The following is an 11,902-nucleotide window of genomic DNA, read 5'->3' as shown; positions in this document are numbered from 1 at the left end:
TTTCACATGCTGTGATACACAAACATTGCAGGCGCTATTCTTTAAGAAAATTTAGAAGAGACGTAAGACTCTAAATCTATAGGATTCAAGTCATGAGCGTGCAGTTTCTCAATGGTAAAGCATACATCTATCTGAAGCTAAACATAAATCTTTTGCATATAAACATGGAAAAATCAAGCATTATCCAGAAATATTGCAAGCTTAGACGACCATTTAGGTAACAGGAGAATTATTAATCGTGATATTTGGAAAATTTTATGTTTGATCAGACAATGTAAAATTCAATAAATAACATAACATTTATATTGATATTTCCAAAACAAATGAGCAATGTTGTGATGTATATAAGGGTTATTTGGTGTAATACTTAGAGAACATATCCACTAGTGACCAGAGGATGATTCTTCAGCTTGAACACTATCTTTCTGCATGTACTTCATAAAATTTCCCACCCAGCAATGGGATTTTGAATGACTTGTGTGATCTTCTTCAGGCTTAAGTGTTTTCTCCATCAACTTCAGTATTCGTATTTGATGGGGAATTGTTAAGTGAAAATTTCTCTAGACCAGATCGAAATTCTTCAAGGTTTACTCCATCATCAACCAGGATGCTTGTTACTCCCATTTTAGACACCTGAGAAGAATATAACAGTACCAGATCAAGATGGAAGGAAACTTTTGACAACTCAACAAAGAAGTGCTACGATTGAGATGCTATAAAGCATAATTGAAAACAATGTCAGCATAATGGGAAGACATGTTAATTTTCAACAACAAGTGACCATCTTCCCTGGACCTGTTACAGTAGGATACATTGAGGGAGCTGATGCAGCACCTTGGGGTTGTTTTTGTTTGTTTGTTTGTTTTTTATTTTGATTTTTTTTTTGGGGGTGGGGGGTGTCAGCGGCTCACCCTAGCAATATACAGGGAAAAAGCTGATGCAGAAAAAAAATATATGTAAAGCATTTACCGATATGATGTTCCTGTTCTCGTCATCAAAGAAGAGCATTGACTCAAAAGGCACACCGGTTCTCCTATAAATCCTTTCGAAATGCTCTGTCTTGTGGGTCCAACTAGAAAATATTTCCTGCATCAACGAAACCAGTAACTCTTTGTACACAGTGAATTATATGAAGTACGAAGATTATGAAAGTTCTTTTTTCTTGGGAACAAAAATGAAGCAAAACCCTTCCTCCCTCTGACTGAAGTTAGGCTCACATAGAGATACTACTCCCACCCAGTTATGTAGCATGCAGGACTGTGAAGGGTACTCGAAAACCTGATCTGGTTTTTAAGCATAGCAATGGATTTAAGTTGGAATTCAGAACCCGAATTGGATTTCAGACTGGATTTGAATCCTAAATATGAGATCTGAAATCAAATTTCGGTTGGATTTGAATCTAGTGGGTCAAAATCCAAAGCATGAAATCCAACAATATCGCATATACGTATCTGACTAATTTAGGTGTGCACTGTGCACAACTGCACAATTTTTTTTTGGAATCATGACAGATTCAAACTTTTAAATATTCTTAGTGTGCTTTTATCATATACCTAACAGGGGTTGATCTCCTCTTGAGGAAGTGATGCCATGGAACACCACTTCCTCAAAGGGGCTTCTAATACACCACCCATGTATCTCAGTCCAAAGAATGTAATCATGTTCTCAAGTTCACCCAGTGGGCTAAGACATTTCGTTCAATAGGCTGGTAATTCATTTATTAGAGTATCCAGATCCTAGTTCAATTAGCCTTCTACAGCCAAAACTCTCAGATAAAGAGAGACTATATTTTCTAGGGTTTTTTTTTCTCCTAGAAACCACCTTAAATAGGATAATTATATGGGAACCACCTTTCAATTTCAAGTTATACATAAACCATCTTTAAAGTGGGTTTTTGTTGCAATTGACCACCTCTCAGCAAATTTTTTCGCGGAAAACCCAAAATTGCCCTTAAAAACTCACATTCAAGGCACATGATCCTTTTTTTGTGTGTCTAGGTCTTATTAGGATACAACTCCCGTACTTTGAACTTGAATTTTTTAAGCCTATATTTTTGTTTTCAGTGAAAATTTGACTAGTAGATGGTTGATTGCAACAAAAACACAGATAGTTTATTTATGTATAAATTAAAATTGAAAAATGGTTCTAGTATAATTATCCTATTTTAAGGGTGGTTTCTAGGGGGAAAACACAATTTTCTACATTTACTAAACTACATGGTATGCTATAATATTATTAAAGGGACCCAACATATGATGTTCAACAAAACCACAATGACCTATGTCCAATAACCATATCCTGAAATAACTTGTTAGCTCATGTTGGTGATATTCTCGGAAGAACTTAATATTTTCATCCCAGGATTTTCTCCCAAAAAAAGATACAGTGTATTACCAAAGTTTTCTCCATCCCAAAAAACCTCCCCCAACATATGTATCAAGTAACCTATGATTGAAGTTACTAAAGTGCGATTATATGTTTGATAGTGCTACTAAATATATGTTTGATAGTGTTACCAATGATGCAATTATGAACTTTTCTCATAATACAAAAACTTGTTGGGACAGTTATAATTTTTTTAATCATCACTTTTCAGATATAGTGGATCCGCCTCTGATACCTACTAAAATAAGATAAAAGTATAGGGAATCATCATTTAAATTTATCCCATGTGTACCATCTATTACACAGAAACATAAATTTACTCTTCACTTTTCATATACTAGAACTAAACCAAGTCATATTTCACAATGAAGGCCAATCAATTTAACCAAAAGAAGGTTAAATTAAAAGAGGAGAAACGTAACAATAACATTACTAACAAGGAAAATAAAAAACGCAATATAACGTCAGTTTGTCAAGGATTGAAGTAAGCAAGGGACATATTGTTTTTCATAGTTTCGAATGACCGGCATATGGATACCAGGGCTACCTAATGATGCCACAAGAAATTTAAAAATCTATACAGAATCCATGTAAAAAAAAACCCTCAGACTTTTAATCCAAGCCAACTTTGGTCCCATAACACTTAATACTTACATCAAATAAACAATGAGGCCATATGTGCTGAAAATCCATTATCATACAAGTGTACGGAAAAAAGCATGCACTGGGATGGAAAAAAGAATTTTTTTTTTTAATATTATTCCCTAAGGGAGCTCACCTCACCTGTGCCACAAAAATTGACTGAAAACCCAATTTATCAAGGAAAGTTTTTGCTATGTCGGGTGTTGGCGATCTTGAAGCGATTGCCACATCGATTCCTTTATCCTTGAGCGCATATAATATACCCTTAGCATGAGGATATAAAGATGGCATTTCCCTTTTAGAGCGGCATTCACTGGTGGAGGGGAAAAAAAAAAACAGAAACATAATCAACTATCGGAGCAGATATAATAAAGTCCATTCTTTACCGAAATGAAAAGCCCCAATTAGTTGCTTTTCCCAGTCCAGGTCATACAAAATACATGGCATGCCTAAAGCTAAAGGCTACACATAGATTGGGAGAAGAGACGATCAGGAAAAAAAAAGAAAAGAAAAAAAAGAAAATGAAGTTCGCGTAGATTACCAATAGAAAGGCCAGAGGGTGTAGTCGAGATCAAAGACCACCAATCGAGGTAGGGTTTCGAGCTGCCCCATCAGCCTCAGAGCCTCCTCCTTCACCCTCTCCTCCCCCATTCTCTCTCTCTCTCTCTCTCTCTCAAAAGCTTTTGGAGACGACCAGAAGAAGAAGAAAAATATATATATATATATATTCGGCCTTTATTGTCTTGGAGCGGGTCCCACTTCTATTCGCTGCTGGGGTTGTGCAACAGCGCGCAAGTCGCGTGGGAATTACAGAATCTTCTGGGCCTTTAAAGTTGGGCCGGATGGATCTGATCCTGGTGTCTACATACGCAGCGCCCTAAAGCCCTAGCCCGTAGTTCAAGTGGAGTCATCGTCGCCGGCGATTTTTCAAAGAGGTAGTCCAAAATCGTCATTTGGTGGAAGCAAACGGGAGCTCTCTCAAATACTCGTAGCCCTAGCCCCTAAATCCTCTTTGGTGCAATGATGGCTTCGAATAAATTGAAGGGGTCAACATCCAGGATTTCTTCAAAATCATCAAAACCTTTCTCCTCTAACTGCAAGAAACCTTCTTTCTTCGTAAGTAAATTTTGTGTTTTATTTGAAAGTCTATTTGAAAGTCACTTAACCTATACGATTGTCCAAGTTCTTTCTATAGTTTGTGCTTGAGATACATACATGCTTCCAAATATATGTGTAATTGACATGATATTCCATTCATTTCTGATGTTAGGTTCTTTAATCATGTTCCGAGTATGAGTGCTAGAAAATTAAAAATAATTCTTGATCTTAATCCAATTTTTGTTTTCCATCATCTAATTGTTGTATCTTCCATTAAACATATTCTACACAAATGTCCAGCTATATTGTCATTGACCTGTTGGATTAGATGGATTTGTCGAGTACCCAGGATTTTGAGAGTTGAGCATCTATACATTACTCCTTTGTATTTCTCATCTTTCAGCAAAAAAAAAGTATTAACCATTAATATTGAAGCATTATATGATTCATGCTTGAGATGACACCACTCGACCATGGATGTTTAAGAAAAAGTTCAAACCTTAGATTGCATTCTAATGTATCTAAAAAATACTAACATCAACTCCACTTGACCTCTGCGATATATGGATTCTTTATGTTCATGTATTTCTCATCTTTGCAGGAAACATATTCAGTTTATAAAACCATTATAATTGGTTGGATATGGAAGCTACAAACAATCTTGGAAATCTTATAAAATAACCATTTACACATATATCTTGATCATTGCTCGGGACATATTTCATCAACAACATGTGGATAAGAATTTTGCAATTCACTAGTCACCAAATAAAAGGAATCACACAATAAGTAAGTTGTTTACAGTGGTTTTTTGGCAATTTATGACATTTTCAAGCTCCTAGATATTAGTTTTTAACTTGTTTTACGGTATTATAAAAAAATTCATAGATATTTCTCTATGATTGGCTGCGTTTGTGTGATTTTTGTCATGTCGAAGTACTTATTTTAGGTATAATGTTAGTCTCTATATGCATGTTTCTCGGCATATGTAATATATCCTCAGCGTACCAATATTTTGGTCAACTAAAAACTAATACTATCATACTTTGCCCTATAGCACAACTAGATATTTAAATGTTATATATTATATTTAATTATTACTGTTCTGAATTATAATTCTCCTGTAGGGCTATGATAACATAATTGAGAATTCCTTACAATCTTTGTTGTTTTCGAGATTTTATTGATAAGCATATCATATTGGATGAAAGACATATGGAAGCCCTTGGGAAGACCCCTTTTCACAACTTCCTCCGAATACTCACCTCCCTAAGCAATGAGCAAGTGACAATTGATTGCTTGATTCAAAAATTTAATCCCGATAAATGCTCATTTATGTTTGGGAATAAAGATTACGTGTTTGGTATAGAGGATGTGCATCGAATTATCGGTTTGACAGATGGAATTCCGATAAATATTAGTATACCCAATTTGTAAAGAACTATAAGACACCCAAGGAGAAGAAGGATAGTAGGAGTGAGGGCAAGAAAAAAGTCGATGAGGAAATGAAGGGGGCATTTTGGGGAAGCGCATAGAATGACTGAGTTGATTGTAGGTATGGCCAAAAAAGACCATATAACTTGTGTGAAAGTTATTGTGGCCTTTATTATCGACTTCATATTATGTCCGCAAACATGTAGGACATGTCTTTTGTGGGCGTTTAGATATGCACAATATTTGTCCATTTTGGAGAATTATAACTGGTGTCATGCAGTGTTTACTTTTATTTGCAAAGAGATGAAGAAGGCAAAGAGGTCCATTAATATGAGCAGATTGGGAGAACGGTTGTATGTTGATTACATGGGTGGTTTTTCCTCTGTATTGCTGGTGAGTGACATTAAAGTTACATTGCTTAATTTTTCTTCTTTACAGTGATTATTTTTTTATGCGCATGCTAATGTATATTTTTTCAGGTTTGGTTTTATGAATTGATGGGAAAACTAGAATGTACTTCAAACATTGAGGGCTTACCAATGCTCTTTTGTGTTAAGAATACCGAAAAATTTAGGAGGACTATCATGAATGAACAAATTGTTTAGAGATCCGAAATGTCTTATGGATATTGGTCAAGAGAATACTCCTCTCATTCATAGGATATCGCCACACGTATTTGTATATATCTTTACTCTAATAGATTATTATTTTTATGTCCTTTTCTTTTTTTAGTATTTTTATCTGTAACTATATTATGAGTAATACTTGTGTATTTTTTGTGTTATAAGTATCAAGAAAAGCTGAATTGATCACATCAGTTGCTAAGAAGATGTATGAGTTGAATGAGCTTACTACGGAATTACAAGAATTAGAAGAGCATGGTGCTAGAGGCATAAATAAAAACAAAGAGGAAGAGGATAAGAAAAATAAAAATGGAGACAATAAAAAGCAAAGAGGATAAGGAAGCTGATGATTATGAGAAAGAGGAAGAGAAAGAGGTAGAGGATAATGAAAATGAAAAAGAGAAAAATATTGAAGAAAAAAGAGATACAAAAGATAAAGTAGAGGAGCAAAGTGCTGTAGAGGGGGATAACACTGATGGGGTGGGAGAGGATGACAACTTTTGTGACTTTCTAATAAGTCCAAGAAAATTGGAAATTTTAAAGTAAGCTGATACTGATGAGAACTTTGTGATGAGCCCAAGAGAAAGAAAAATTTTAGAAGAAGCTCGGTGAGTTTGGATTTTTCTATTCTTTTTAAGTTTTACTTTGTTTACTTTTTGTACAATACTTGACTATATCTTTGTTAACTATATGCATTTCAACTCTACAGGGAGGTTTGTCCACAAGATGAAGGCGACAACGATAATAAGAGGGACACCCTATCCATCAAACGGGTTATGAGAAAGACGAAGAGGAAGGATGGACCTTCTGTTAGTTCACCTTACTTGCGTCTAGATTAGCCCAAAGAAGGTACAAAGAAGAAATGCGTCATCCAGATCATGGATAGTCCTAAGGGGGCTATAAAAAGAAGTGCATAAATAGAGAAGGCTTTATGTCTAAATCTCACAATTATCCAGGAAATACACTGGTTTATGAGGACAAACTAATAGATGACTTTCAACAATTGAAAATGACCAGGTAATTACTAGTGATTATTCTAATAATAAATCTTTAACCCGTCTTATACTTAGTTACTATTTCTCACTACGTACTTGTATATAGTGATACATTCATTTGGAAGTGCGTCGAAGCAAGTGTATCTGGCTTAGATGCTTATAAATTTTTAACAGGAGGTGAACTCAGTGACAATGCAGATGCTAAATTGTGTTATAGTTATGTTTATGCTGTATATATTTAATGAGAACTTTAGTTACTATTTCTCACTCCGTACTTGTATATAGTGATACATTCATTTGGAAGTGCGCCGAAGCAAGTGTATCTGGCTTAGATGCTTATAAATTTTTAACAGGAGGTGAACTCAGTGACAATGCAGGTGCTAAATTGTGTTATAGTCATGTTTATGCTGTATATATTTAATGAGAACTTTTGTAGGCGATCGAAGTTGTTATAACCCCTGAAATACTAAATATTAATCTCCATAGGGAAATCGACATGTGTCTTACACTCCGTTTAACCAAACTACTTTTAAACCAGGATAACATCCGACTCGGCACGACTGACTTGATTGGTCGACATCTCGTGTAACCTTGCCATTGACGACAACTACATGTGCGGTCCTCCATATTGACTTCAACATATGGGCAATCCATAACTTGATACAAATTTAACGTAGAAGGCATAACAGAAAGACAATGAGCGCATTCATTAACTAGGGTGAGTTTTTCCTCTATACTAGGAACAAGCGTTGTAGTTCATTTGCTTGATTCCTCACGTCTATCATAGCTCATTTTTAACATTTGTACCTGTATGAGATCAAGAAGGTCCACTATTTGTAAGAAACGAGCTTTCTTAATCCACGCAATGAAGGACTCAGCTAGGTTAGATGTTAACCAACCATATCTGTAAAAAGTAGACAACATTATTAGAACATAATATATCACTTAGTTATAGAAATATTCTAATATTGTGTTCAAATATTCAAGTAATGTGATTGAAATTACTCCATTATAAGTGAAAACAAAAGAATCTATTTTAACAATAGTTAGTTACATATTACCTCTTCCCGGGAAAAGAACAATTAGCCCAATTCTCTGGGCTCATCTTCAGCATTTTATTGTAAGCGATTTCTAATTTTTTTTTTTCTATAGCTCGTTGCATTCAATATGATAAGTTTGTGACATGTATGCATAAGCAGCTTTCTTTATAATTTGCACATATACATCCCTTAGAGGTGCTGCAAGCCCTTTCTTTGAAAGATTATTCTTGAAATTAGCCATCAAATGACGGATGCAATATGAATGATATGACCAAGGAAAATAATTCTTAACAGAGTTTTGAAGGCCTTTGTCACAGTCAAAGATAATAACCAACTCATCACCAGAGTATATGATTCCTCTGCGTTAAATAGGATGTCTCATATGCATTCTAAAAACCACTCCCAATTGCTTTCATTCTCATTCCCACTGTTGATGGTTTATATGATCACACAGTCAGTTGCATCTAGGATAGGACATGGTTGATGATGATTGATGAGGGGCCGCTTTCTTTCCTGACTTTATGTCCGGTTCTTGAGTTGGGTGGTCAGGATCTGCACATGAAGAAACACATAAGAGGGCGGAGATTGGTTCCTCCGTGGTTCCTCCGACGGTCAAGTTAGCTGATAAACTTGAGTGAGGAAAAAAAAGAACAGAGTGAGTTCTTATTGTGCAGTATGATCTGCCTAGGGATCAGATTTGTGAACCTTTTTCCCAAATGAAAGAAAAGTCCTCCTCCAAGTTGAAATAGTACATGTATTTATATCTAAGGTATGAGGGTAGATTGGTTACTTCGACCGAGCACAGAAGGGCAGTGGCGAAGTGTGGGATGGCTGTTGGGTTAGCCTCCGCTTGACAGGTGTCAGTTGGCGATTGGAGGAGAGATCACTTCGGTAATGAATGAGAAGTGACCGGCGGCGTGACAGAGTATAGGCTGAACAGCTGAGTCAGCCTCCGCTTGATAGGTGTCGACTGGCGACTGGAGGAGAGATCACTTCAGTAATGAATGGGAAGTGATCGGCGGCGTGGCAGAGCCTACGTGGTCCGATGAGCCATGAAGGCTATCGAGGCCAGAGGCATAATGCGCCGGACATGCATTAAATGCGACGCTGACACGTCATCAAAGAGGATAAGCTTGAAGAAGCAGATGTCCTTTGCCTTCGACGAGAAGTAACGTCTTTAGAGTCGATTTTGGAAGGCGTTTGGCAAATGGTTGAGAGGACTCGTAGGGAGTCATCTTCAACAAAAGGGGGACGACACGTACCGCCTTACGAGTCGACATGAAGGAATGTTGAGTCGTCGAGTCGGCGGAGTGGTCATCCTTGCTAGTCCATGGCTGCCAAGTTGATTGGGGCCTAGCATGTAGAAGCACTCGTCTGTTGCTTGGCAATGAGTTTGCACTTTAGCGAATGAGAACACCATAACACCCACAAATATAAATAGCTACTAGAAACATCCCTCCATCTCCATTAAGACTAGTAGCTGCAAGAAGAGTATCTCTGTATCTATCCAAAAGGTGGATGCCATCCAAAAATAAAATAGGCTGGCATCCATCCATGACAGCCTTCCAACAAGCATAGTAGGGCTGAGCATGGTTCGGTCCAAACCGAAAAAACCGACCGAACCGACCCGGAAAATTCGGTTTTATGAGTAGGGCGGTTCGAGTCGGTTTGAAAACTTTTCAACCCGAACCGACCCGAATCGACCGAATATAGTGCAATACTACCCATTCTGATCTCAAACTCTACCCGACCCGTCCCCAAAGAGTCAAAGACTCAAACCCTAAACTTATTTTTTGAATCATTATGAGTTGTAAACAATATCATTATATCAGTGTTTAATGCTTCATAATCTCCTACTTTGTTGATATCTTTTTTTCTTCTGTAATACAGTTTGTTTGATAAGAAGTTTGATGAAGTTATAACCGAACAAACCGAACCGAACCGACTTGCAACAGTTCGGTTCGGTTTTGAATTATAGGCGGTTCGGTTGTTTAAATTTTGATAAAAACCGAACCGAACCGACCGTTGCACACTCCTAAAGCATAGTACATGATGAATAGCCTAGTAAACCTTCCATCCTCATGCTCCTAATAAAAGACTGATCTCGTGTTTGTTTCCATGACTTTCTCCTTTTACCATCTAAGTAGGTTGTTTGAGTGTTGTGCCAATCCATGCAAATATCGTTGAGCGATTTTCCTCCCCTACCAAATTCTATGATACGAGATTTCCACACCAAGTTTCCGATGAAGCTTCTTTTTAAGATCAATTGTGCAGTAGGTGGGTTGATATTTCAATGTTGATTTTACTTGATTAGCTGCCTACTTCCGAGATGTCCGGTGATGACCCTTCTCCCGTATGCCTCCACCAAGGCAACTATGTGCACCACCAATTTTTTTTAACATAGAACCACTTACTATGTACTCTTCTAATACAATTAACCTACCATTCACAGTTTAGAGCATTGCATCTCACACTCACTCTGCTCGGTTCATTCTTCGAGAAGATATAGTCGAAACCTAGTGCAATGAAATAGTTTCTTAAGCTTTGCCTCAAGTGTTCAATATTAAATTCTTAACCAACACTTCTAATTGCATGATACCATGAGATAGGAATCCGACGACTTGAACTTTCAACTTCTTGCAATGCATTATGTGAAATAGATGGATTCTGTGATGATAAAGCATGTTGTTCTACTAGTGGGTTGGTAGGATTTTTGCATAGGATTAGGCATTGAATTACAACATATCAAATTAAGTTCTTAAAATAGAAAAATATGCATAATTTAGTAACTTTTTATGCTTTTGAGTAGTTATTTTACACATTAATTATATTTCACGTTTATTTGGAAAACTTTTATCTTATACCTATCGTACTTGGTTGTTGCCCAAATAAAATCTCTCTTTCTAAACCAACATGCATCTTGACAATTTTCTCGCTGCAGCCGTTATGTACATTCAGCATTGTAAAAACATCAATATCATCAATAACACAAACTAATAGTTCGGAATGGGGGATTTTATAACTCAGTTGTAATGTGCTTCCACAACAATTAGCTCTACTTTGCACTTGATTTACTAAATCATTGTATTTTCCCTTATCATTCAATGAAATCAAGATTATTTCCTCTGAAGTCGGTTAACAGACAATAATACTCTTCATCCATCTTTGTTCGTCATTAAAGAACAAAGGTAAATTTATAAAATACATCAAGATTCGACATTACAAAAATTTTAAAGAAATGCATATAAAGATGAATGAAGAGAATTGAATCACTTCCTCCAAAGAGATAAATGTACGAATTCAATTTTACATCTAAAAAAAATAAAATCATTGTTTTCCTTTCTAACAAAATTTCAATCAAAGGCATGAGCTATTTTCAAAAAAATCAGCTCTTTCACCTAAAAACAGAGCTATTCTAAACGAAAAAGAGTATCTAACCTTAATTCTTCACAAAACTCGTGGATCTTGCACTTCAGAGCATGATTTTTCAATGATTACAAGCAACAATGTCTTCTTCCTCTTTATTCTTCAAACACCAAATCATATCTCAACCACTATATCATAATTCTATTAAATAAGACATACGAGGGAAGGGAGAAATGATATTAATGGAGATGAGAGAATATGAGAGAACAATGAAGAAGAAAGCAATTTGTGTGTGTGTGTGTGTGTGTGGGGGGGGGGG

At 36.3% G+C, this 11,902-nt stretch overlaps 1 protein-coding gene and 1 long non-coding RNA gene across 4 annotated transcripts; one reads left to right on the top strand and one right to left on the bottom strand.

Moving 5' to 3' along the window:
- Positions 231-3,701, bottom strand: LOC109837787 (magnesium-dependent phosphatase 1-like). Its single transcript, XM_020406141.1, has 4 exons — positions 3,569-3,701; positions 3,169-3,340; positions 970-1,086; positions 231-633 (listed from the first exon to the last, which is right to left on the bottom strand). The coding sequence occupies exons 1-4, from the start codon at positions 3,676-3,678 to the stop codon at positions 496-498; spliced, it is 537 nt and encodes a 178-aa protein (XP_020261730.1). The 5' UTR covers positions 3,679-3,701; the 3' UTR covers positions 231-495.
- LOC109837786 lies at positions 3,808-7,391 on the top strand. 3 transcript variants are annotated; one of them, XR_002246444.1, is made up of 4 exons: positions 3,809-5,952; positions 6,039-6,237; positions 6,348-6,790; positions 6,892-7,391. It is a non-coding gene; the product is annotated as an uncharacterized LOC109837786 (long non-coding RNA). The 3 variants fall into 3 exon arrangements; XR_002246445.1 differs by having other exon boundaries at positions 3,810-4,143; positions 4,727-5,952; positions 6,039-6,790; XR_002246443.1 differs by having other exon boundaries at positions 3,808-5,952; positions 6,039-6,790.

The sequence above is a fragment of the Asparagus officinalis genome, chromosome 4 (assembly GCF_001876935.1).
Source record: "Asparagus officinalis chromosome 4, Aspof.V1, whole genome shotgun sequence".
NCBI lineage: Eukaryota > Viridiplantae > Streptophyta > Magnoliopsida > Asparagales > Asparagaceae > Asparagus > Asparagus officinalis.
Note: the sequence above shows the minus strand (reverse complement) of the source record. Positions and strands in the feature narration are given on the sequence as shown.